The 26,797-nt window shown below is 47.8% G+C and overlaps 1 protein-coding gene across 1 annotated transcript in view; it reads left to right on the top strand.

Annotated features, from left to right (window-relative positions):
- The window catches only part of LOC146010156 (uncharacterized), a 213,030-nt gene extending 187,572 nt beyond the window's left edge, over positions 1 to 25,458 (top strand). Inside the window, exons 4-5 of the mRNA XM_083151117.1 lie at positions 10,070 to 10,352; positions 23,648 to 25,458. Of these exons, the coding sequence (XP_083007243.1) occupies positions 10,070 to 10,352; positions 23,648 to 25,155 (1,791 nt within the window). The 3' untranslated portion in view covers positions 25,156 to 25,458. The remainder of the gene's footprint in view (positions 1 to 10,069; positions 10,353 to 23,647) is intronic.
- The last annotated feature ends 1,339 nt before the right edge of the window (positions 25,459 to 26,797 follow it).

Genomic DNA, 26,797 nt, shown 5'->3' with positions numbered 1-26,797 from the left:
TTTACAGGGACATGACTGGGGTGATGATGGGATCTGGGAGCGTCACAGTGACATCACTTATATCTATAGTAATAATACAGGGACGTGAGGAGATCTGGGAGTGTCACTGTGACGTCACTTATATCTATAGTAATAATACAGGGACGTGACTGGGACGGTGAGGGGATCTGGGAGTGTCACTGTGACATCACCCATATCTATAGTAATAATACAGGGACGTGACTGGGGAGGTGAGGGGATCTGGGAGTGTCACTGTGACATCACTTATATCTATAGTAATAATACAGGGACATGACTGGGGAGGTGAGGAGATCTGGGAGTGTCACTGTGATATCACTTATATCTATAGTAATAATACAGGGAAGTGACTGGGGAGGTGAGGGGATCTGGGAGCGTCACTGTGACATCACTTATATCTATAGTAATAATACAGGGACGTGACTGGGGAGGTGAGGGGATCTGGGAGCGTCACTGTGACATCACTTATATATATAGTAATAATACAGGGACATGACTGGGGAGGTGAGGGGATCTGGGAGTGTCACTGTGACATCACTTATATCTATAGTAATAATACAGGGACATGACTGGGGAGGTGAGGGGATCTGGGAGCGTCACTGTGACATCACTTATATATATAGTAATAATACAAGGACATGACTGGGGAGGTGAGGGGATCTGGGAGCGTCGCTGTGACATCACTTATATATATAGTAATAATACAGGGACGTGACTGGGGAGGTGAGGGGATCTGGGAGTGTCACTGTGACATCACTTATATCTATAGTAATAATACAGGGACATGACTGGGGAGGTGAGGAGATCTGGGAGTGTCACTGTGATATCACTTATATCTATAGTAATAATACAGGGAAGTGACTGGGGAGGTGAGGGGATCTGGGAGTGTCACTGTGACATCACTTATATCTATAGTAATAATACAGGGACATGACTGGGGAGGTGAGGGGATCTGGGAGTGTCACTGTGACATCACCCATATCTATAGTAATAATACAGGGAGGTGAGGATATCTGAGTGTCACTGTGACCTCACTTACAGTATATCTATAGTAATAAATACAGGGACATGACTGGGGAGGTGAGGCTATCTGAGAGTGTCAGTGATTTCTCTTTCATCCATCCTGGTGACACTATCCTTGGGATGTAGGAGGGTCCGCAGGAGCCAAGGCACCTATGCTGAAAGTCTTTGGGAGCGGACTCCTCCCTTCTGCATACCATGATGCTTCAGTTCGTTTTAGGTGCCCACAGGAGTGGGTGCTGCTGCAGACATTTTTTTCTTTGGATTTTTAACAGAGAATATCTATGTTTTTATTATTTTATTAACTCACTAGTTAGAGCAGGTTTGCCAGTGTGTTACTTCTTACAGAAGTTTGCATACACTGAGAGTGCAGCAGAGGCTGACAGAATCGCGTCCTGTCAGCTCTCTGTGTGCAGAGGGACGCTGTCTGCTCCCACTGCACAGTACTTAACCTCTATACAAGAGACATTTTCCTGGGCCCCGGGGGTGTCCTGAACCGGCTCCTTGCAGAGAAGGGGATCGTGGGGGACAGACCCCCTGCGATGGAGGATGCCATCTTGGAAGGGTTTATAGACTGAAATTCCACTAGGGAGGTGAAGTCTATTACAGGAGTCCAAGCTGCTGGACAACTCCAAGTGGTCCCAGAAAGAAGGGAGGCACTGGAGGTGAGGAGAAACACTTGTGGGAGCGGCTAAAGGGGGAAAGGCGCCCAAAAGGCTATCCTTCCCTGCTGAAGCAGAGACTTGGTCTCTTCCTGCTCTGTGTACTGGCGCCATTTTCTCTCCATGCTGCGTAGCTGAAGCAAGGCTTTTCATACAGAGTGCAGAGAGTACAGTTTCTCCTGGATGGCACTCCCCCGCAGATCGCTGAGGTCACTGGCAGCAAAGAGCAGACAGATAAGTACACTGTTACATAATTCTGTGCTTTGCCTGACATTGTGCACCGTGTATGAGACATGACTGAAGTGTGTAATGCTGCTGCCTTGGGGGAGGGAGCGCGGGTCATGTGACTTCACTGCAAGTTTTGTGGGTATAAGTTAACATGTGAGTAGATGGATCAGGGGGATTTGTACCCCTCGTGTGACAGGGTGTTGAAAAGATAAATTATTTTGTGGACCAGTTTGCGAAGTCCTCTGAGATTTTTTTCTCATAGACAGCCAGTTTCTACACCCTTATTTTTTAATTTGAATTCTGATGAAGAGGGTGTGTGTGAGAAGTATCAGAGGGAAGAGGCTGAAGCTTCTGTCCCTGGCATTGAGGATTGAATCCTTGCAATAAAGCAGACATTAGATTTGTGTGAGGAAGACAAGGTGCCTGCACACTGTGTCTTTAAGAAGATTCGCAGAGATTCGGTGACTTTTCCCTATGATGAGGGTATGGTTTCCTTGCTGGGAGAAGCATGGAAAGCTCCACCCCATTATTATTGCTCTGCCTGGGTTGCCAAGGCAAAGATTAAGTGGGCTGAAGCCTTAGGGCGTCAGCTCCAGCCTGGTTCAGAGGCTTTTACACGGGCCAAAAAGCTCAGATGTGCAGCAGAGTACATTTGTGAGGCTGGTGAAGAAGACACTAGAATGGCGTCTAAGGTATTTGCCACGTCTGTGTCAGCGAGGAGAGCCCTTTGGCTAGAAGTCTGGGAAGCAGACCGCAAAGCTAAGAAGACGCTTGAGACTTTGGCTTTTAAAGGAGAATTGCTTTTTGGGTCAGAGCTTGAATCCAATATTTATCCTTTCGGGCGGAGCGTCCAACAGGACAGGTGGGAAGAGGTAGGTTCCCAGCCAGTAAAGGGAGGGCACCCAAATCCCGGTTTTGGGCCTTTACTAAGAAACATGTGTCGAAAGGAGAGGATAAATCCTCTGCATGACGGGGCGGAGACTCCCTGTTCTGGCCTCAGAGTGGGCGGTCACCTCTTACAGTTTCGGGGCAGGTGGAAAAATCCCACCAAGGACCCTTGAGTTTATTCCATTGTCTCCAAGGGTTACCAGATAAATCTCAGGAGCCCTCCCCTAAGAAGATTTCTCCCTACTCCTTTACCGCGGGAAGCCTGAATACGGACTGCACTCTTGGGGCAGCATTGTCTCCTAGAGAAAAAGGGGTAGTGGTCCAGGTACCTCAGGAGAAAAGGAAGAAAGGATTCATTTTTTTCTTGGTCCCCAAATCAGACGGGTCTTTCAGACCCATTCTAAATTTAAAGTCTTTGGCCGGTTTCACACACTCCGGCTCCTGCCGGACGGTGAAATCCCGCACGGCCAGGGAGCCGTGCCGCACACATTAGTTGTGAATGGACACTATTGTGTCCATTCACACGGGACGGCCACGGCCCGGCCGCGCGGCTGCAGCCAGATCCCGCCACTGGAAGGGACGGCTGCCGGGCTGTGGCCATCCCCTCCATGATAAACTACTGTGTGCGGCACGGCTCCCTGGCTGTACGGTATTTCACCGTCCGGCAGGAACCGGAGTGTGTGAAACCGGCCTTTAAATCTGCATCTGTGGGTGGATCATTTTCGCATGGAATCTCTACGGTCAGTGCAATTTCTAGCATCAGTAGATATCCAGGATGCTTACCTACATATACCCATCTGCAAGGAACATCAATCCTTACTTTGCTTAGCGATAGGGGAGACTCATTGGCAGTTCCAGCCTCTACCCTTTAGTCTGGCTACGGCCCCGAGGGTCTTTACAAAAGTGATGGCTGTCATGGTGATAGTAATTATCCCTTACCTGGACGATCTACTGTTCAAGGCGGAGTCAGCAGAAAAACTTCAGGAACACCTGAACATTGCGACAAGACCAGGGGTGGGTGTTAACCTTTCCAGGTCTCATTTGGCACCCACGCAGAGACTGCAGTTTCTGGGGGTGATTTTGGGACACCCACCTACAACGAGTGTTTCTGCCAGAGTCTAAGGTAGTGGACATCCGTCAGCTGGTTTAAGAAATATAATTTTTGATAGACCCAATAGCGCTATCCCAGTGCGGACACCACAATATATAGGTGGATCCGTCAGCTGGTGTTGATGATTTCACAAGCTCCAAACCCTACGGTTTGACAGGTAGTAAAACTACTCGGCAAGATGATGGCGACATTCGAGACACTTCAGTTTGCCAAGTTTCACTCGAGGATTTTTCAGTGGAACATCCTTTTATGTTGGTCACAACCGATGCCAGTCTCAGGGGCTGGGGAGCGGTAGCCCTTCACCTACGGTTGCAGGGTCTTTGGTCCAGAGAAGAATCCAAGCTGCCTATCAATATATTAGAGCTTCGGGCTGTTTGGATCTTCTGAAGGGATCGCCTGTACTTGTACAGTCGGACATTGCCCTCGGCTGTGGCTTACCTGAATCATCAGGCCGGGACTCGCAGCAAGATGGCAATGCAGGAAGTCTCGCAGATTTTCAGGTAGGCGGAGGTCAATATTCCTGCTCTGTCGGCTGTGTTCATTACGGGGATCCAGAATGTAGAAGCGGATTTCCTCAGCAGGGCAGATCTGCTGGAGGGAGATTGGTATTCCAGGAGATTGTGAATCGCTGTGGACTCCCAGAAGTGGTCTGGATGGTATCCAGGAACAACTGCCAGGTTCCGAGGTATTGTTCTCGGACCAGGGACCCGACCGCTTGGGCGGTATATGCCGTGATGGTTCTGTGGCATTTCAGCCTGGTTTATGTGTTTTCCATTGAAGCCGTAGGTGCTAAAGAGTGAAGTCTCAAGAGGTGCAAATCATTCTGATTACACCGGACTGGCCCAGGAGGTCCTGGTATTCTGATACTGAGATTGACGAGGGACTCTTGGCATTTTCCTCTTTACTAAGACAAGGGCCATTTCTACACCTAGACCTAGCTACCTGAGGTTCAGACCTTTTTACAGGGCGTGATTAGACTTAAACCTCCGTAAAGGCAGCCTGTGGCGCCTTGGGATTTGTCTTTGGTTCTGTCAGTATTACAGAATCCTCCTTTTGAGCCGTTAAGGTCGGATGACCTTAAATTAGTTTCTTGGAAACTGATTTTTCTGTTAGCCATTGCTTCGGCTAGGCGTGTATCTGAGTTGGGAGCTTTGTCCTGCAAGTCTCCATATTTAATTTTTCATGAAGATCGGGCTGTGCTTCGAGCAGTTCCTAGATTTCTACCTAAGATAGTTTCTTAGTTTCATTTTAACCAGCAGTTTGTACTTCCTGTGTTTTCCCCACCTGATGGGGCAAAAAATAGGGACAAATTAAAGAAATTGGACGTAGTTCACACATTGCGGATATACGTGGAAAGGGTAAAGGACATCCGCAAATCTGATTTGCTTTTATGTATTGTATGATGTGCATAAGAGAGGGTGACCTGCTTCTAAGCAGACCATTACATGATGGTTAAGGTAAGTGATTGCCTTTGCCTACTCCAAGGTAGGTAGAACTGTTCCTTCACGGATAAATGCCCGTACCACCAGGTCGGTTGATTCCTCTTGGGCTGTGGCCCATGGGGCTACAGCGGAACAGTTGTGCAGGGCTGACACTTGGTCCTCTGTTCATACCTTTACCTAATTTTACAGGTTCCATGAGTTTGCGTCTGAGGATGCTTCATTTGGGCAAGCAGTGATGAGAACTGTAAGCCTGAGCGTACCCTCCCATAGGACCGGCTCCTGAATGTCCCAAGGTTAGCTGAGTCACCAGGATGGACTAAAGAGAAAAGGGGATTTTTGTAAGAACTTACCGTTCAAACCCCTTTCTCTGAGTCCATCCTGGTGACACGGCGATCCCTCCCTTACGCTCAGTAAGTTATACCGTGCATGTGTGTCAGGTTATGGTTATATGATTGTGCATATAAGATGTCGGGCATTGTACTGAGTTTTGTATCCTAGTGTGCTTTAGAAGTTGAACTGAAGCATTGTGGGATGCAGAAGGGAGGAGCCTGCTCCCAAAGACTTTCAGCATAGGTGCCTTGGCTCCTGCGGACCCTCCTACATCCCAAGGTTAGCTGTGTTACCAGGATAGACTCAGAGAAAGGGGTTCAAACGGTAAGTTTTTACAAAAATCCCCTTATCACTGATCTATTAATACTACAGTGAGCTGATTGGTGGATCTTGGGAATTACATCTCATAGCACTAATATAGGGTGATGACCGGGAGTGTATTTATTTACAGCGTCTTATATAGAGCAGCAGATTCCGTTTCGCTTTACAATTTGAGACAGTGATAAAATAAACTGGTAACAACAGACAGACTTGGAGGTAGGAGAGCCTTGCTGCAAGCTTACAGTCTATAGGGACATAGGAGGGAAACACAAGGACAGGCACCAGTAATAGCATAGCTTGTAGGTCCAGAAGGGAAGCTATATAATACATAAGTGCCTCAGAGGGTTATGCGTATCGAACTTAAATATGATAGGCTTGCCTGAAGAGGTGAGTTTTCAGGGAACGCTTGAAAGTTTGGAGGCTAGTGGAGAGTCTTATTGTGTGTGAAAGGGCATTCCATAGGCTGGGAGCAGCCCGATGAAAGTCCTGTAATAGTGAATGGGAGCTGGTGATCCGTGCAGGAGAGAGACGCAGATCTTGTGCAGAGCGCAGTGGACGAGATGGGAGATATTGTGTGATAAGTAAAGAGATATAAGCTGGTTCAGTATGGTTAATAGCTTTATATACGAGTAGAAGTGTTTTGGTACTTGTTTCCTAGCACGGCGCCCGTTGGGCCGCAATGCGACCGACGCGATCAACGCAATTTTCCCATAGGGAACAATGTTAAATTCATTTTAAAATGAAAATAGGGTTGATCGCGTCGGTCGCGGCCCATTATAATGGCCCGCGATGCGATCAACTTGATTTTACATAGGTGACAATGAGCCCGCGTGGGGCGGCGGTACGCGTCCTCCGACCTTTTCATACCCCCACTATCCACGTCGGCGTGGAGTTGAGAATAGAATAGTGTGGCGAGCGCAGCGAGCCACCGAGCCCGAAGCGTGGCGAGCGCAGCGGATACCCGTGAGGGGACGCGGATACCTTTGAAGGTATCCGCGGGGCTCGCTGCGCTCGCCACGCTTCGGGCTCGGTGGCTCGCTACGCTCGCCACACTTTCTATTCTCAACTCCACGCCGACGTGGATAGTAGGGGTATGAAAAGGTCGGAGGACGCGTACCGCCGCCCCACGCGGGCTCGCTGCGCTCGCCACGCTTCGGGTTGGCGTCAATACCGGGGTGGCGTTAACAATGGAGGGCATTTGAAACATCAGGGGGGTTTTCTATGAAAATGGGGTTTTTTGGGTCATTTTACATTAAAATCAATGCAAAATCTGGTCTCAGGGACCATTTCACATTGATTCCAATGTAAAAATTGGGTGGATCGCATCGCATGCGAATTGGTTGGCATGCGATGCGATCGACGCGATTTTTTCGACCCAAAATCGGTGGCGCCGTGCTAGGAAACAAGTACCAGTGTTTTATATTGAATACGGTAAGGTACGGGCAAAGTATGCAGTAATAGTATATTTTCCAATACACAGGGTTACATAGTAGTGAAGAAGACATCCAGTGACCATGAGACACCCAGTTGCCATCCCTGTGTGTCAGGAGAACTGAGCAGGACCCAGAGTTCCATCACGGTGCCTCCACCTCACTCACTGATACATGGGAGAGACAAGAAGCAGAAGATCCTGGAACTCACCAACAGGATCATTCAGCTGCTGACCGGAGAGGTAACTGCTGGGAATGGGTCATTATACAGTAACACCGGGGGATGTGACCAGAGAGGTGACTGCTGGGAATGGGACATTATACAGTAACACCGGGGGAGGTGACCGAAGAGGTGACTGCTGGGAATGGGGCATTATACAGTAACACCGGGGATGTGACCGGAGAGGTGACTGCTGGGAATGGGACATTATACAGTAACACCGGGGAAGGTGACCGGAGAGGTGACTGCTGGGAATGGGACATTATACAGTAACACCGGGGAAGGTGACCGGAGAGGTGACTGCTGGGAATGGGACATTATACAGTAACACCGGGGGATGTGACCGGAGCGGTGACTGCTGGGAATGGGACATTATACAGTAGCACTGGGGGATGTGACCGGAGAGGTGACTGCTGGGAATGCGACATTATACAGTAGCACTGGGGAGGTGACCGGAGAGTGGACTGCTGGGAATGGGACATTATACAGTAACACCGGGGGAGGTGACTGGAGAGGTGACTGCTGGGAATGGGACATTATAAAGTAATACCGGGGGAGGTGACCGAAGAGGTGACTGCTGGGAATGGAGCATTATACAGTAACACCGGGGGGTAGTGACCGGAGAGGTGACTGCTGGGAATGGGGCATTATACAGTAACACCGAGGATGTGACCGGAGAGGTAACTGCTGGGAATGGGGCATTATACAGTAACACCGAGGATGTGACCGGAGAGGTCACTGCTAGGAATGGGACATTATACAGTAACACGGGGGAGGTGACCGGAGAGGTGACTGCTAGGAATGGGACATTATACAGTAACACGGGGGAGGTGACCGGAGAGGTGACTGCTAGGAATGGGACATTATACAGTAACACCGGGGGGGGGGGGATTGGAGAGGTGACTGCTGGGAATGGGGCGTTATACAGTAACACCGGGGGATGTGACCGGAGAGGTGACTGCGGGGAATGGGACATTATACAGTAACACCGGGGGAGGTGACTGCGGGGAATGGGACATTATAAAGTAATACCGGGGGAGGTGACTGGAGAGGTGACTGCTGGGAATTGGACATTATACAGTAACACTGGGGGAGGTTCCCGGGAGAGGTGACTGCTGGGAATGGGACATTATACAGTAACACCGGGGGAGGTAAACGGAGAGGTGACTGCTGGGAATGGGACATTATACAGTAACACCGGGGGATGTGACCGGAGAGGTGACTGCTGGGAATGGGACATTATACAGTAGCACTGGGGAGGTGACCGGAGAGGGGACTGCTGGGAATGGGACATTATACCGTAACACCGGGGGAGGTGACTGGAGAGGTGACTGCTGGGAATGGGACATTATAAAGTAATACCGGGGGAGGTGACCGAAGAGGTGACTGCTGGGAATGGAGCATTATACAGTAACACCGGGGGTAGTGACCGGAGAGGTGACTGCTGGGAATGGGACATTATACAGTAACACGGGGGAGGTGACCAGAGATGTGACTGCTTGGAATGGGACATTATACAGTAACATGGGGAGGTGACCGGAGAGGTGACTGCTAGGAATGGGACATTATACAGTAACACGGGGGGGGATTGGAGAGGTGACTGCTGGGAATGAGGCATTATACAGTAACACCGGGGGATGTGTCTGGGTGATGACTGTATCACTGTGTGTGTCAGGTTTCTATAAGGTGTCAGGATGTCACTGTCTATTTCTCTATGCAGGAGGGGGGATATATAGATTAACACAAGGGTCTGTGCAGGAATGTTATGATGGAGAATCACTGGCCCCTCACATCACTGGGTAAGAGGAGACTTCATGTTATTGTACAGGGGCGAGCAGGTATGGGGGTCCCCTATATACACATATCATCTGCTAATCACACATGTACAATATATTCAGTCACTGTGTGTCTCCTATAGATGGGCCGAGTAACATAGATACCCCAGAGAGATGTCCCTGTCCTCTGTATTCCCAGGATAATCACATATATACCATGTCCTCAGTCACTGTGTGTCTCCTACAGATGGGCCCAGTAACAGAGATACCCCAGAGAGATGTCCTCTGTATTCCCAGGATAATCACATATATACAATGTCCTCAGTCACTGCGTGTCTCCTACAGATGGGCCCAGTAACAGAGATACCCCAGAGAGATGTCCCTGTCCTCTGTATTCCCAGCACTGTACAGAGGAGACTCACAGGACCCCACAGGAGGATCAGGTAGTTGGGAATTAGGGTCTCTCCAATATACCTAAGTGACTGTCACTATATGAATTGCAGTGGTTGTGTGTGTGTGTGTGTGTGTGTGTGTGTGTGTGTGTGTGTGTGTGTGTTTTATGCCTGGATATTGTACTGTGTAATCTCACTAGCATCAGACATTACTAATGAGATTTTTTTGTAGGTTCAATGTGAAGCTCTGTCAGATATTAAGGTTGAAGAAATAGAGTTCGAAAAAGAGACGTATGTGACTGACATTAAGGCAGAAGATACAGAGGAAGAAGAGACGTATGTGACTGACATCAAGGCAGAAGACACAGAGGAAGAAGAGATCTATGTTATTGATATTAAAGCAGAAGACACAGAGGAAGAAGAGACGTATGTGACTGACATTAAGGCAGAAGACACACATATGAGGGGTGATCAGCGGTGTAATAAAGAGGAAATTCCTACATATATCAATGCAGGTGAGGATTAATCACTTATTGCATACAGTATTTTCCTTGTTCTGTTAGTACAGCTTTACAGCTATTTCATACATCAGGAGCCATCAGCCCCTATTATACTCCTGCTCTCTCCTCACATCATGTCACTGTGTTTTACCAGCCCAGAGATCTGACCAGTCTCCTCCCCACACTCTCTGGTGTATCTCATACATCAGGAGCCATCAGCCCCTATTATACTCCTGGTCTCCCCCTCACATCATGTCACTGTGTGTTACCAGCCCAGAGATCTGACCAGTCTCCTCCTCACACTCTCTGGTGTATCTCATACATCAGGAGCCATCAGCCCCTATTATACTCCTGCTCTCCCCTCGCATCATGTCACTGTGTGTTACCAGCCCAGAGATCTGACCAGTCTCCTCCCCACACTCTCTGGTGTATCTCATACATCAGGAGCCATCAGCCCCTATTATACTCCTGCTCTCCCCTCACATCATGTCACTGTGTGTTACCAGCCCAGAGATCTGACCAGTCTCCTCCCTGCACACTCTGGTGTATCTCATACATCAGGAGCCATCAGCCCCTATTATACTCCTGCTCTCCCCTCACATCATGTCACATCATGTCACTGTGTGTTACCAGAGATCTGATCAGTCTCCCCCCTGCACTTGCTGGTGGAAAAGGGTAATCATGATAATCCAGCACTAATACTTTACATAAAAAATATATTAATCAACCAAAATGAGTGCTTATGGCTATTGCAGCTCCCAATAGGTATTCTGTATACCTTAATTAGATACAAATATAATAACAGTTAAGAGAGCGCTATAACAGAAGTATAGGTTACTTATTAGCATTATAAAGTAAATAAGAAATCTATTCGGTATACATATTTGCCACTATAATAATTACCACAAATATAATCTTCTGTAGGTGGTTACTGTAATTGCATTTTTGCATTCATATCACACGTGTGTATGCTGACAGAACAGACCCGTACCACCATCACTAGTGCTGATCCTGTAAGGTGCATATACGCAGCTCAGTAGCCAGAAGCCAGTTATTTTATATTGATAGAATAGGAGAATGATACTTTCAGTCGATAGCGGCTACAGTACAGTACAGTATAGTATAACCGCATCTAAGCAGCATCTGGAAAATGAGAGAGGGAGGGGGAGAGAGAGAGGGCCTCTTATGTTAACTCTCTAGGGCCCTACTTCCTCACGTACTCACCCTACCTCTTTACCTCACCTGTGCTCCTGTACTTCATCTTCAGTCTCCTCAACAATTTCGACACCTACTTCAGAACTGATGCTGATTTTAGTTCTACCAGCTACACCCCTATTTATGCTGTATTTTATCAACACACCCTGTACGTTACCTTGTCATTTGTTTTTTGTTTGTTATGTACACTTTGTGGCGCCTTATAAATAAACGTACTACTACTACTAAGAGAAGATGGGGGGGGGTCAGATGGGGTGGAGGAGAGAGAAAGGGACTGAGAGAGAGTGAAAAATAGGAGAAGGTGGGAGCGGAAAGGGGAGGTGACTGGGGGCAAGGTGATGTGGTAAGATGAGGTGCTGGCGGATGAGGTGGGGAGGTCTTTTTCTTTACCAGTATCGGCAGGCCTCCCATTCACTGGTGCTGGGCTCCCCTACAAGTTCCCCTCTCCCCCCTACCTGATCCATTGTGACTAACGTCACACCTTTACATGCTCCCGCCCATTTCAGCTGTCAATCACTGCCGGTTCCTACAGTGGGTTATAAGGGCGGATCGCCTAAGCACGTAGGGCCCAAATTGTAGTCCATTCGCTGGGGGGGGGGCCATGGGAACACCCCGCGTTTCCCATGTAATGCACATGTAAATTCCAATGTGACGCAGGTCGCTGGGGGCGGGTGGCTGTCTTCACATGACGTCAGCTGCCCTGAGGCCTGGAGATATCATTTCAATGATCTCTCCGACATTGGGCACGTGCGAGGGGATCTGGGGTGGAGTAACGGCACTCTGGAACTTGGTACCAGGTCATCCAGAGTCAGGCCCATAGCACGATGCACCAATATATCGGCCATCGGCTCTGTTGCAGAGATCACGTTGGTTACAGACATATCGCTGGTACCCACTGGCAGACGGACCAGCGATATATCGGCCAGTGTGTGCGCATAATTAGATGTGTTCAGTTTAAGTGAAAAATTATCTACGAACATTTGGCTCTCAATGTCAACAATTCTGTCTGTTGTCATTCATCTGTTTCCAGTAGATGGACGCACAAGAAAGGTCAGGAAGGGTAAACTGCGCTAAACATACATTGGAAACATATCAGTTAAAAAATAACATTTAATAGGTGAATGGCATCAGAATAAACAATGGTTCTCTTTCGGCCATCCCGGTGACACGGCTAACCTTGGGATGTAGGAGTGTCCGCAGGAGCCAAGGCACCTATGCTGGAAAGCTTTTCCCCTGGACGGAGGCTCCTCCTCTTCCGCATCCCATCATGCTCCAGTTCGTTTTAGGTGCCCACAGGAGTGGGTGCTATGGTGATCGGCTGCTGCTGCAGCCGGCTTTTTTCTGGATTTTTTTGACTAGATTAGCTAGAGTTTTATTATTTTATTAACTTAGTGATTTTATTGCAGGTTTTTTCCAGTGTGCTGCTTCTGACAAGAAGCGCTGCACACTGAGAGCAGCAGAAGCTGACAGAAACACGTCCTGTCAACGCTCTGTATGCAGGGGTGGGCTGTCTCCGCCCACTGCACAGCGCTTAACCCCAGCTTTGCTGGGGTTTGCCTGGGCCCTGGGAGCGCCTAGAACCGGCTCCTTCTTTAGAAGGGGATCGTGGGGGAAGGACCTCCCGCGATGGCGGGCGCCATCTTGGAAGGGTTTTGCAGACTGAAATCCCACTAGGGAAGTAAAGTCTGCTACAGGTGTCCAGCGTAGCTGGACGACTCCAAGTGATCCCGGACTGAAGGGGAGACACTAGGAGGTGAAGAGAAACTATTGTGGGAGCGGCTAAAGGGGGAAAAGGCACCAATTCTGGCTTTTTACACCGCTGAAGCAGGGACATGGTCCCTTCCTACTCTGTGTGCGGGCGCCATTTTCTCTCCACAACTGCGGAGCTGAAGCCTGGCTGAGCCTTTCTGAGGTACACAGAGTGCAGTTCTCCTGGAAGCGCTCCCCCCGCTGACGCTGAGATTCGCCTACAGCAAGCAGACAGATAAGTGCACTGTATATACTGCTCTGTGCTTTGCCTGACATTGTGCTCCGTGGGTTATAAAAATGACTGACACGGGTGATAATGCTGCTGGTGGGGGGGACATGTTGGGGGGGGGACATGTTGTTAGAATGCAGTGTTTGTGGGGTTAATTTAACATGTGAACAGATGGACCAAGGGGACTTTTGCCCTGCTTGTGAATCTGTGCCCGGTAATACGTATGCCCAGGGGTCTGATTAACCTGAACCAGCGTGGGCTGCGGCGTTGGGGAGGTCTATGAATGCCTGGGTTGAGGCTCTTAATAGGCAGAAGGATAACTTCATCAAGTCTCTAGGCCCTAGCTCTTCCTCCCAAAATTCTATGGGATCCATTGCTCCTCCGCAAGGGGACCCCATATTACTGCAGGTCATACAGGACACTGCGCAAGGGATACATAAAATGAATGCACTAATGGAGAAATTATCAAAAACCCCTGAGAGCCCTTCCTCCAGACGGCCTCCAGCTACACCTCCTGTAGATTCAGATGATGATGGTGTTTGTGCAGATGATTTTTCTCCTTCGGGAGACATCAGGGGCCACAGCATACTTGCCTACTTTTGAAAACTAGTTTCAGGGAGATTTTAGCCATCTCATCGCGATGTTTCACTACCATCGATTTTTTTCCCGATGGTAGTATTTTTACCATTCAATGGTGGCATTACGATGTTTGTTGCCATCAAATGGTAAACATTTAATGTTGTTCCCTCCTTACCTGCAGCCTAACCCTACCCCCCACCTGCAGCCGACCCTAACACTCCCGCTAGTGCCAAAACCTAACCCCCCACATCCATCATACATACATACATATATGTATATAAACCCCCACACACAATCTATTATACACACACACACACACATATATGCCCCACAAACATCCATTATATACATTATACATACTGTACATATATTACTATAAGCCCCCACACATCCATTATACATACATATATGACTATTACCCCCTCCCACTTCCATTATATACACATATATGACTATCATCCCCCCACATCTAATATGTATACCTTCCTATCACTAACCCACCATATAAACTCTTTATACACCTATTGCCCCCCCAACCTCTTATACTGTATATTGTAACATACATTGTGGTGCTGCCTGAGGCTGGGAGGAATAGAGGATCCGGTCTCAGGGGCTGGTAGGATTATGAGCTCTATCATTGGCCGCCATGTGGGAGTAGCCAGCCAGGCTGATGAAGGAGACAGGGATCTCCTCCTCTTCCCTGGGACGCGCAGTCACGGAGCCGCAGCCTGCCTGGCGTGTGCAGTCCCCAGCTGATTGTGGCTGCCTGCTCTAGGCTGAAGGGGCAGCTGTCACCCTGCACTGTCAGCCGGGCCGGACAGCTGCAGCAGGAGGTGACGGTGGCAGCGGCAGATAGGCCTCTTGCTGCCTGTCAGAGAAGCCGCTACCCATAAATACACTAGTGCAGTGCCGGCTTCTAAGTAAAGTGAGGTTGCGCATCCCAACTTTAAACATCTGTTTTGTTACCTCCTCGCGCATGCGCAGTGTAGTTTTCGCGCTGGGACCTGCAAAAACCGGGAGCTTGATCAAGGTTTGCGGGGGACCGGGAGGCTCTGGTAAAAATCGGGAGCCTCCCGCTAAATGCGGGAGGGTAGGCAACTCTGGGCCACAGCCATTACATTACATTAGTGGGAGTGGGAGAGAGCACCAGCACCCTAGAGGTTAAACTTGAACTGCCTCCCAGGCAGCCGGGCTCCTCCCCTCCTCTACCCCGCCTCCAGGCCAGGAAGCTCAGTTTTTTCGGGTGCTGGCAGGAGCCAGATGCACCTACTAGAGGGGCTGCTATTTTAGCAGCCTAACTTCATTTTTATTTTTTATTTTACACTGACTGCTGTCAGTGACAGAGCAGCAGCACTGGGGGTGTGTAAAGACCCATGTGCTGCAGGCTCCATCACCCGGGTCCGGAGCTGCATCACCACTCATGGGTGGGGACCTGCAGCGGCCCCCGGGCACTGGGGAGCATACAGCCGCCACCGGACGCCGGGGACCGCAAGTGCAGGGCACAGTGAGTAACGCGCTCCCCGCTGGGAGCGCATGCGAGTAGCGCAGCAAGGCGCACATAGCAGCTGTTCCAGCCGGCGAGGGGGGCCGCCGTCTGTGGCTAGCAAGCGGTCGGCCGGTTCGCCGCCCGTCCCGCTGGACCACCAGGGTAACTTGTTTGAGGGCAGCAGCGCACGGCATGCGGGGCCGCCCGGCACGTGCCGGCTCCCCGCCATTTTACCGGCGCTGCATGAGGACTCAATCCCTGGTGGCCATTTTTTAGCAGGGGAGAAGGCTCCCCCCACATCAGCCTCTCCACCTGGGGACAGTAGGCAGGAAACTGTGTTTATCACACAGAGCGTTCCCGCCACTGACATCCCTTCCTGCGACATGTGAGGAGGGACACGGGGGAGCTCACAGCCACCCGGAGTTCCACTTCTTCACTGCCAGGTCACTTGGGCAAGTCCCCCCTGTACCCCTCCTTCGGGACACTGTACAGTAAAGTGCTCCAGCCAGCCTTTGTTGCTGCAGAGCCATTGTGCCATTATTGCATTGCATTCTGCTATGCTTGCCTGCATTGTATTACAGCATGTGTAGAGGGACACAGAGAGCTTATTAGCCAGTCTGGATCTGAGGGAAGAGGCTGATGCTTCTGTCCTTGGTATTGAGGACCTAATCCTGGCTGTAAGACAGGCTTTAGATTTGTTGGAGGAGGACAAAGTACAGGCTCATTGTATTTTTAAGAGGATGCGCAGAGAATCTGTGACCTTTCCTTCGGATGCTGGTATGGTCTCCTTGTTGTGGTAAGCTTGGAAAGTCCCTGATAAAAAGGTGTCTATGTCCAAGAAATATGCAAATATGTATCCCATGCCTGAAGAGCATGTGAAGTTGTGGGAGAAAGTCCCATTGGTAGATGCCCCTGTGGCTAGATTGTCAAAGGCTACTGCATTGCCAGTTCAGGGTGGTGCAGCCTTTAAGGATCCAGTGGATAAGAAGGTGGAAGGCTGCCTTGAAGCAGTCTTTGAGGGAGTGGGATATACACTCTGCCCCATTATTGCCTCAGCTTGGGTAGCAAAAGCCATGATTAAGTGGGCTGAGGCTTTGGAAGATCAGCTGTGGCCTGATTCAGAGGCCTTTATCCTTGCGGAGAAACTCAGATGTGCAGCAGAATACATCACTGAGGCAGGGGAAGAAGGCGCTAAAATGGCCTCAAAGGTATCCGCCACATCTGTGTCTGCCAGGCGAGCCCTCTGGCTTAAGGCCTGGGATGCGAATCAAAGAAAGCCCTAGCATTTAAAGGGGAGTTGCTTTTTGGCTCTGAACTGGAGTCCACCATAAAGCAAGCCACAGAGGGAAAGAGTACTTTTCTTCCTACCACTGCAAAACCTTCAGGCTCAAAATTTGGGGTATTTAAGCCTGCTTTTGCTCCTCAGTAAAGGACAGGCGGGAAGAGGTAGATTCCCTGCCAGTAGAGGAAAGGCTGCCAAATCCAGATTTGGGGCCTTCATTAAGAAGCAAGTGTCCAAAGGAGAGGATAAATCCTCTACATGATGGGGTACAGGCTCCCCGTTCTGGTCTCAGAGTGGGGGGTCGCCTCTTGCAGTTTTGGGACAGGTGGAACATTCCGGCCTCAGACCTTTTTCTATTGTTACAAGAGGTTATCAGTTAAATTTTAGGGGGAATCCTCCACGGAGATTTCTTACAACCCCCTCAGACCCTTGTGTCCTTTATATTGTTACAAGAGGTTATCAGATAAATCTCGGGGGGAATCCTCCACGGAGATTTCTTCCAACCCCCTTTACCGAAGGAAGCCACTTCACGTGCGGTCCTTTTGGGGGCGGCGTTGGCTCTCCGGGAAAAAGGGGTTGTGGTCCCGGTTCCTCGGGAGGAACACAAGAAAGGTTTTTATTCAATCCTTTTCTTGGTGCACAAACCAGACGGGTCAGTCAGACCCATACTAAACTTGAAATCTTTAAATAAACACCTCTGGGTGGATCACTTCCGAATGGAGTCCATCCACTCAGTGCTTGGCAGCATAGAGCCACGGGAATTTTTAGCATCCATAGACCTTCAGGATGCATATCTGCATATACTCATTTGCATAGAACATCAGTCCTTACTTCGCTTTGCGATAGAGGAGACTCAATTACAGTTCCCGGCACTACCCTTTGGTCTGGCCACAGCACCATGGGTATTCACAAAGGTGATGGCTGTCATGGCTGCATCACTAAGGCTAAGAGGGATTGTCATCATCCCCTACCTGGATGATCTGTTATTCAAAGCAGAGTCAAAGGAGAAGTTACTGGATCACATATTAGTGGCGACACAGTTCTTGCAGGACATGGGATGGGTGCTCAATCTACCCAAATCCCATTTAAATTGCAGTTTCTGGGAGTAATCCTGGACACCCATTTACACAGGGTGTTCCTTCCAGAGTCCAAGGCAAGGGACATCCGTCAGCTAGTACTACTTTTACTGCAGGCTTCAAGGCCTACAGTCTGGCAAAGGGTGAAGCTCCTGGGCAAGATGGTGGCGACTTTCGAGATGCTTCTGTTCAGCCAGGTTTCATTCCAGAATGTTTCAGTGGAACATCCTTTCCTGTTGGTCAGGGAATGCGAAAACCATGAAACAGGAAAGATTACTTCTCTCTCAGGAGACAAAGGAGTCCTTAGTCTGGTGGACGGACATAGAGACGTTGCAACTGGGGCGGTCACTGCGCTCTTGGGACTGGGTGATGATAGCGACCGACGCCAGTTCCAGGTGTTGGGGGGCGGTTGCCCTTCACCATCGGTTGCAGGGTCTATGGTCCAAACCGGAATCCAGACTTCCAATAAATATCTTGGAACTTCGAGCAGTCTGGAAGACTCTCCAACAGGCCGAAGGTTGTCTGAAGGGCCTTCCAATCAGAGTACAGTCGGACAACACCACGGCTGTGGCTTATCTGAATCATCAGGGCGGGACTCGCAGCGTGTTGGCGATGCGGGAAGTCTCACGGATCTTTGTCTGGGCGGAGATCAATATTCCGGTTCTGTCTGCTGTCTTCATTCCGGGGATCCGGAATGTGGAAGCGGATTTCCTCAACAGGGAGGACCTGCTGGAGGGGGAATGGTCTTTACATCCCAGATGTGGATCTAATGGCATCCAGGAATGTCCGGTTTTGAGATTCTGTTCCAGGACCAGGGACCCAACCGCCTGGGCGGTGGATGCCATGACGGTTCCGTGGCACTTTCACCTAGTCTACATTTTTCCTCCATTCCCAATGATACCGAGGGTTTTGAGAAGAGTAAAGTCTCAACAGGTGCAAGCCATTCTGATTGCACCAGACTGGCCCAAGAGGTCGTGGTATTTGGACACTCTGAAGTTATCAGTGGAATCTTGGCCCCTTCCTCTTCGTCAGGACCTTCTAAAACAAGGGACTTTTCTGCACCTGGACCTAGCTCGGCTCAGTTTGACGGCCTGGCTTATGAGACCTCCTTATTAAAAAAGAAGGGTCTGTCTGAGGCAGTTATGCAGACTATGCTTAGAGCTCGGAAGCCAGTCTCAGCTGCAAATTATCATTGAGTCTGGAAGATTTACATCAGGTGGTGTGAGCGTCAAAAAGTGCACACCTCAAGGTTCAAGGTGTCTAGATTGCTAGATTTCCTGCAGGATGTTTTCTCCACCGGATTGGGTCTGCAGTCTCTAAGAGTACAGATTTCTGCTCTGTCCATTTTCATTCAGAAAAGGATAGCTTTTTTACCTGAAGTTCAAACCTTCTCACAGGGTGTTACCAGGTTAAAACCCCGATATAGGCAGCCGGTGGCGCCTTGCGATTTATCTTTGGTTCTGTCTGTGTTACAGAACCCACCTTTTGAGCCGTCAAGGTCGGCCGATCTTAAGTGTGTTTCTTGGAAACTTATCTTTTTGTTAGCCATTGCTTTGGCTAGACGTGTTTCAGAGTTGGGAGCTTTGTCCTGTAAATCTCCGCATTTCATTTTTCTTGATGATGGGGCTGTGCTTCGAAAATTTCAAAGTTTTTGCCAAAAGTTACTTCCTTTCATTTAAACCAGGAGATTGTGCTCCCGGTGTTTTCCAGAAGGGGCTAAAAATAGGGACAAATTAAGGAAGTTGGACGTAGTTCGCGCCATGCGAATTTACGTGGAAAGGTCATCCGCAAAACAGATCTGTTGTTGGTTCTGTATGATGTGCATAAGAGAGGGTGGCCTGCTTCTAAGCAGACTATTGCCAGGCAGTTAAGGTCAGTGATTGCCTTTGCTTACACCAGGGTTGGTAGACCTGTTCCTTCTCGAATCAATGCACATACCACCAGGTCAGTTGCTTCCTCTTGGGCAGTGCGTCATGGGGCTACAGCGGAGCAGTTGTGCAGGGCCGCCACTTGGTCCTCTGTTCACACATTTACCAAATTTTACAGGTTCCATGAGTTTGAGTCGGAGGACGCTTCATTCGGACGGACAGTGATGAGAACTGTAAGCCTGAGCGTACCCTCCCATAGTACCGGCTCGTGAACGTCCCAAGGTTAGCTGTGTCACCGGACTGGACGAAAGAGAAAAGGGGATTATTGTAAGAACTTACCGTTCGAACCCCTTTCTCTGAGTCCAGTCCGGTGACACAGCGATCCCTCCCCTACGCTCAGTAAGTCATAATGTTCATGTGTGTCATGTTATGGTTATATGATTGTGCATATAAGATGTCGGGCATTGTACTGAGTTGTGTATCCTAGTGTGCTTTTTAAGTTGAACTGAAGCATGATGGGATGCGGAAGGGGAGGAGCCTGTGTCCAGGGGAAAAGCTTTCCAGCATGGGTGCCTTGGCTCCTGCGGACCCTCCTACATCCCAAGGTTAGCTGTGTCACCGGACTGGACTCAGAGAAAGGGGTTCGAATGGTAGATTCATACAAAAATCCAGTTATACAATAAAAAAAATTAAATATTTGTAACAAACACATAAAATTCATAAAATTGTGTGCGCTCAGTGCAATGACATGAGTGTGTAAATTGTCACCCTTTATGTATCCGCCAGTACTGGGGAAGTCCAATATGTTATGGTGAAGGATTGGTGTCCAGTGAGTGAGGAGGAGAAGTTTTCTTCCTGATTTTAGAATTTTGTCACAGAGTCCTAAGGGAGGTGGCGTGCCTCCCAACCAGTTCTTTGCTGCGGTGGAAGGAGAAAAGGAATGGTACTTTATCCAAATGGTGGTAAACCTCCGCTGGAACAAATGGCAATCACTTGTTGTATGGGTAGGGTGGCTATGTCTGTAGATGAAGGCAAGAACCTACGCGTTTCGCTGCTAGAATGCAGCTTTTTCAAGGATGTCTTGCTGGAGAGAGGACTGGGTTTAAATACCCTCCCTCTAGTTGTGATGTCATACTCCTGTGGCTAATTCATTATCTCAATGTCCGTACATATACATAAAAACATTAACAACTTATTTCTAGTTAAGAAAGACGAGACAGACTTACTTAATGCTTGTGTTCTTATTAAGTTTTTTTAAAATGTGAAAGCGTTAAAAACGTATTTCATAAACGGCGGCTAATAACACCATATACCCGGATATCCGGGAACCCTGTTAGTACAAGGTTCCCGGCCAGTGGAGCGCACACATCATTGCGCACTTCCGGTATACGCAAACAGCGTCTGCGCTCCACAGCCCGGTTAGACCTGTGTCAGTCTTGTGTACGCGCCACTGGCCGGAAACCCTGTACTAACAGGGTTCCCGGATATCTGGGTATATGGTGTTATTAGCCGCCGTTTAAGAAATACATTTTTAACGCTTTCACATTTTAAAAAAACGTAAGAACAAAAGCATTAAGTAAGTTTGTCTCCTCTTGCTTAACTAGAAATAAGTTGTTAATGTTTTTATGTATATGCACGGACATTGAGATAATGGGCGGTATTCAATGAGCCTGATTTGCCATGTTTTTATGGCGAATTTGTGCTGTTTGGCGAATTTTTGACAAAAACGGTGAATCACCCTATTCAATGAGCAGATGGCGAATACATTTCAAGGTTTTTTTCGCCATGATTCACCGAGTAGCAATCGCTATCTTTTTATGGGGAAGTGGAATGTGAACTTTTAAAATAAAGTGTTTTGTTTTTTACATTTGGTGTCAAAAAATCAGGAATTTTATTCTGAGGAGGGGCATGCTATTTTTATTCATGTGCTGTAAGCACATGAATATATATTTAATTTAAAAAAATATATATATATATATTTTTTTTACACAGCAGCCAGCAGGGGGCGCCGGAGCCGAGCCGCACATTAGATATTCATATATTCACTGCACCCGATCATTATCGGGTGTAGTGAATATAACCGGTCCCCTGCTGGCAGCCTGTGCTGCCTGGCACCCGGGGAGCCCACCCCCCCCACATACGCTCTGGGGCAGGCAGAGAGACTTCCATCTCCCTGCCTGCCACCATCCTAAGGCTCCCTGCGGCATCGCCGCAGGAGCACAAATTCGCCAGTCAGGGACAGTGAGCCCCTGACTCGTTGAATACCGGAGCCGTCGAGGCTCCGGAACGTGGCGGGCAGTGGCGAATGTGCAGAGAATCCTAAACAGGATTCGCTGCACGTCGCTGGTATTCACATTGAATACCGCCCAATGAATTAGCCACAGGTGTATGACATCACAACTAGAGGGAGGGTATTTAAACCCAGCCCTCTCTCCAGCAAGACATCCTTGAAAAGCTTCATTCTAGCAGCGAAATGCGTAGGTTCTTGCCTTCATCTACAGAAATAGCCACCCTACCCATACAACAAGTGATTGCCATTTGTTCCAGCGGAGGTTTACCACCATTTGGATAAAGTACCATCCCTTTTCTCATTCCACCGTGGCAAAGAACTGGTTGGGAGGCACGCCACCTCCCTTAGGACACTGTCCTAAAATCAGGAAGAAAACTTCTCCTCACTCACTGGACGCCAATCCTTCACCATAACATATTGGACTTCCTCAGTACTGGCGGATACATAACGGGTGACTATTTACACGCTCATGTCATTGCACTAAGCGCACACAATTTTATGAATTTAATTTTGCAATTCACCTATTAAATGTTATTTGTTTATGTTTTCAATGTATGTTTAGCGCAGTTTACCCTTCCTGACCTTTCTTTCTTACGATTGGGAGTGACTACCCATTTACTCTAAAGGCCCCCATACATTAGTCCGACTTGTCCTAGGGACAAGTCGGACCTGATTTCCCCACCAGCTCCCTTGGAGGGGGACACACGATTAGGCACTTGATGTGCCAAGGTTTGCATATGATAAATCGCATGGATTTATCATATGCAGTCCCCGGGGAGCTGCAGGAGGATGGAGCCGTGTGGGGGATGCAGGCTAATATAGAGCCAGGCAGGGGGTGGCTGCATAGGGAGCCGGGCAGGAGGAAGCTGTTGCATGACAGCGGGACAGGGTGCCGGGCAGGGAGAAGACTGTCGCTGGCTGCCGGGCAGCGGCGGGAGCCGGGAGAAGCAGAGCACTTGAAAAAAAAAAATGCCCATACAGATGACTAGGAAGCCATTGATTGGCTGAGACCTCTCTCAGCCAATCAATGGCTTCCTAGTTCTCTCTATGGGCATTTTTTTTTTTCAAGTGCTCTGCTTCTCTCGGCTCCCGCTGCTGCCCGGCAGCCAGCGACAGCACCCTCTCCCTGCCTAGTGCCCGGCCCCCTGATCCCGCTGTCTCCTCACCGCAACAGCTAAGCTTCCTCCTGCCCGGCTCCCTATGCAGCCTCCCCCTGCCTGGCTCTATATTAGCCGGCATCCCCCGCCCGCTGCCGTCCCCCGCACGGCTCCAGGGCTGGGCTGCACATAAGATTTAGCAAATCTTATGTGCAGCCCGTCCGACCCCGATCCGATGCGCACGGGACCGCGCATCGGATCTTAAGGGATGTCTACAAGTGCGATTTGGGCCGATTTCACGGGCCGATTAATCCGAATCGGGTGAAATTGTGCCCAAATCGCATAATGTATGGGGGCCTTAACTGCGGCTTGGCTATAGGCACACTCATTTCAAAGCGCCTTCCCTCTGATATCTTGATATTTACTCTGCCTACCACAGATGGACGTACAAGCAGGAATACCTCGGAGGGAGATCTCATCGTGTCTCAAGGTTTTATACTAGAAGATAAGAACATCAGACAAGATTCTCCAGAAGAAATCCCCATTATCCCCAATACACACCCAACATTTCACAGTGCAGATATTTCATCTGGTCCCTCTAGTCATGAGGAACCTTCTGATCATTCAGACCTTACTACACACAGTACAGACCATAAAGATGATACAATATCATCCAGTTCTGGGTTTGGTGAGAGTTCTATACATCAGTCAGATTCTGTTTTACATCAGAGACATCATGCAGGGAAGAAACCATTATCATGTTCTGAATGTGGGAAATGTTTTTCCAAAAAATCTAATCTTGTTATACATGAGAGGGTACATACAGGTGAGAAACCATTTTTATGTTCTAAATGTGGGAAATGTTTTTCCAAAAAATCTAATCTTGTTACACATGACAGGGTTCATACAGGTGAGAAACCATTTTCATGCTCTGAATGTGGGAAATCATTTACTCATAAATCACATCTTATTAAACATGAAAGAGTACATACAGGTGCAAAACCATTTTCATGTGATGAATGTGGGAAATGTTTTACACTTAAATCCGGTCTTGTTAAACACGAGAGGGTACATACAGGTGAGAAACCATTTTCATGCTTTGATTGTGGGAAATGTTTTACAAGTAAATCTAATCTTGTTACACATGAGAGGATACATACAGGTGAGAAACCATATTCATGCTCTGTGTGTGGGAAATGTTTTACAAGTAAATCTAATCTTGTTATACATGAGAGGGTACATACAGGTGAGAAACCATTTTCATGTTCTGAGTGTGGGAAACGTTATAGCGATAAATCCAGTTTTGTTATACATCAGAGGGTACATACAGGTGAGAAACCTTTTGCATGTTCTGAGTGTGGAAAATGTTATAGCGATAAATCCAGTCTTCTTATACATGAGAAGGTACATACAGGTGAGAAACCATTTTCATGTTCTGAATGTGGGAAATGTTTTTCCAAAAAATCTAATCTTGTTATACATGAGAGGGTACATACAGGTGAGAAACCATTTTCATGTTCTGAATGTGGGAAATGTTTTTCCAAAAAATCTAATCTTGTTATACATGAGAGGGTACATACAGGTGAGAAACCATTTTCATGCTCTGAATGTGAGAAATCATTTACTCATAAATCACATCTTGTTAAACATGAAAGACTACATACAGGTGATAAATCATTTTCATGTTCTGAATGTGGGAAATGCTATAGCGATAAATCTAGTCTGGTTATACATGAGAGGGTACATACAGGTGATAAACCATATTCATGTTCTGAATGTGGGAAATGTTTTACAAAAAAATCTAATCTGGTTACACATGAGAGGGTGCATACAGGTGAGAAACTATTTTCATGCTCTGAGTGTGGGAAATGTTTTAGCAATAAATTCCATCTTGTTAGACATCAGAGAAACCTTTTCCATGGTTGCAGTGTGGGAAATGTTTTATAAATATATGTATATTTTGTAAATACCAGAAAAAGCCAGGCTGCTCCTGGGACATTTACATCCTGGGATACAAACATCCTCCCAATTACTGCCCATATCCTTTTTTTTTTTATTCAGTATTTCTGTTATTATAATTACAATATCCGTTTGATACAGAGATAAGATGTTACATCCTATCCTTTCCCCTACCTTATATCTGTGCAGTGTATATGTGCTTTATGTCTGACAAGCGATGCCATTATACCCATTATACTAAACTTACATTGTGCCTCATCTATCTCACCTTCTGTATACGGCCATTTATAATAAAGCTATTCCTGTGTCTGGTCCTGTGTAATAGTGTGGATTTGTGTAATGTATATGCATTGTTGTGTATACTCCTGTATAAGCCTCATAGAATTCTGACAGCGTCCATCTCTCCCACGTTTGATGACACTTTCTTACATTATTACTGTTGGTGTCTGTGTACTTCTCATTATCTACTGTATGGTTTACCAGATGGATCCAGTGGTATAAATCCGGTGCCTCATGCGCCATCCATTTCCTTGCTATTATTACTTTCGCTAGAGCAGCTAGGTTCTCCACCAGCGGTATAAACGGGTCATTGCCCTTACCTGTGGGTTTATGCCCAAAATACATATTTTTACATCCAGATATTCTACCGGTAGTCCCACCTTGACCATTATATTTTGGACTTTCTCCCCAAAACCCCTTCCCCTGTGACCCTGCCAAATCCTATGCATACATGTACCCTGCTGTATACTGCATTTTGGGCATAAATCATTTTTTTTATGATCATACTTCCTAAGTGTAGCTGGGGTTACATAGACCCTATGTAGGATACAGAGCTGTACCTGTTGGAATTTTATAGCCATTGTGTCCCGAGTGGGTGATGAAAGTGCCCCTACCCATTCTCTATCCTGGGGGACCCCAATATCTTCTTCCTATGGCTTCCAAATTATGTCTATTTCTTCTTCGGATTCCATGGTTCCCACAGGGTGACATCGGGGTTGTAGGCGGAACCAGAGGACCGTGGCACCAATCAGCAAAGCTTTGAAAGTTTCCCAGGATGCCTGGTTCCTCTCCCCTATAACCCTGCCTCCATGCTGCTCAGCTCCTCAGTTTGTGTTGGTGCCAGCAGGAAGCTGGAGCACTATTTAATTCAGCTGGGTTTACCTCAGGGAGGTAATCCTAAAGAAGCTTTTATTTTTATTGCTTATTCTTTTTTTTTTTTTAATACACTTTTTTATTAAGACATTGCTTTTCATGGTAATTTACACGTTGCATTTGCGTATTGTATACAAATTGCATAAATATAACAAATAAAAACATGAACCATTAATATTTTAGGTCCAATCATCATACAAATCAGAGGAGCAACAAATACGTTTTTGATGGTTAATTTGTAGAGACATTAATTTAAGAGAACAGGAGGGTCTTGGGCAGCCATCCTAGTAAGGTACCATGTTGTAGACTGTAAGCTATCGTGTATCACTTGTATTGAGAGGGAGAGTGGGTATATAGGAATCCCATAGTTGGAAAAAAATGTCCACATCCATCCTAAATAGAAATTGAAGTTTAGTTAGAAATAGGGTGTCTTGTGGTGGTGTAGGGTCAATCCAGCTTTGCAAAATGGTTAGTAGCA

This window comes from Crinia signifera, chromosome 6 (genome assembly GCF_055691185.1).
Source record: "Crinia signifera chromosome 6, ASM5569118v1, whole genome shotgun sequence".
In the NCBI taxonomy this organism is placed as follows: Eukaryota; Metazoa; Chordata; class Amphibia; order Anura; family Myobatrachidae; genus Crinia; species Crinia signifera.
Note: the sequence above shows the minus strand (reverse complement) of the source record. Positions and strands in the feature narration are given on the sequence as shown.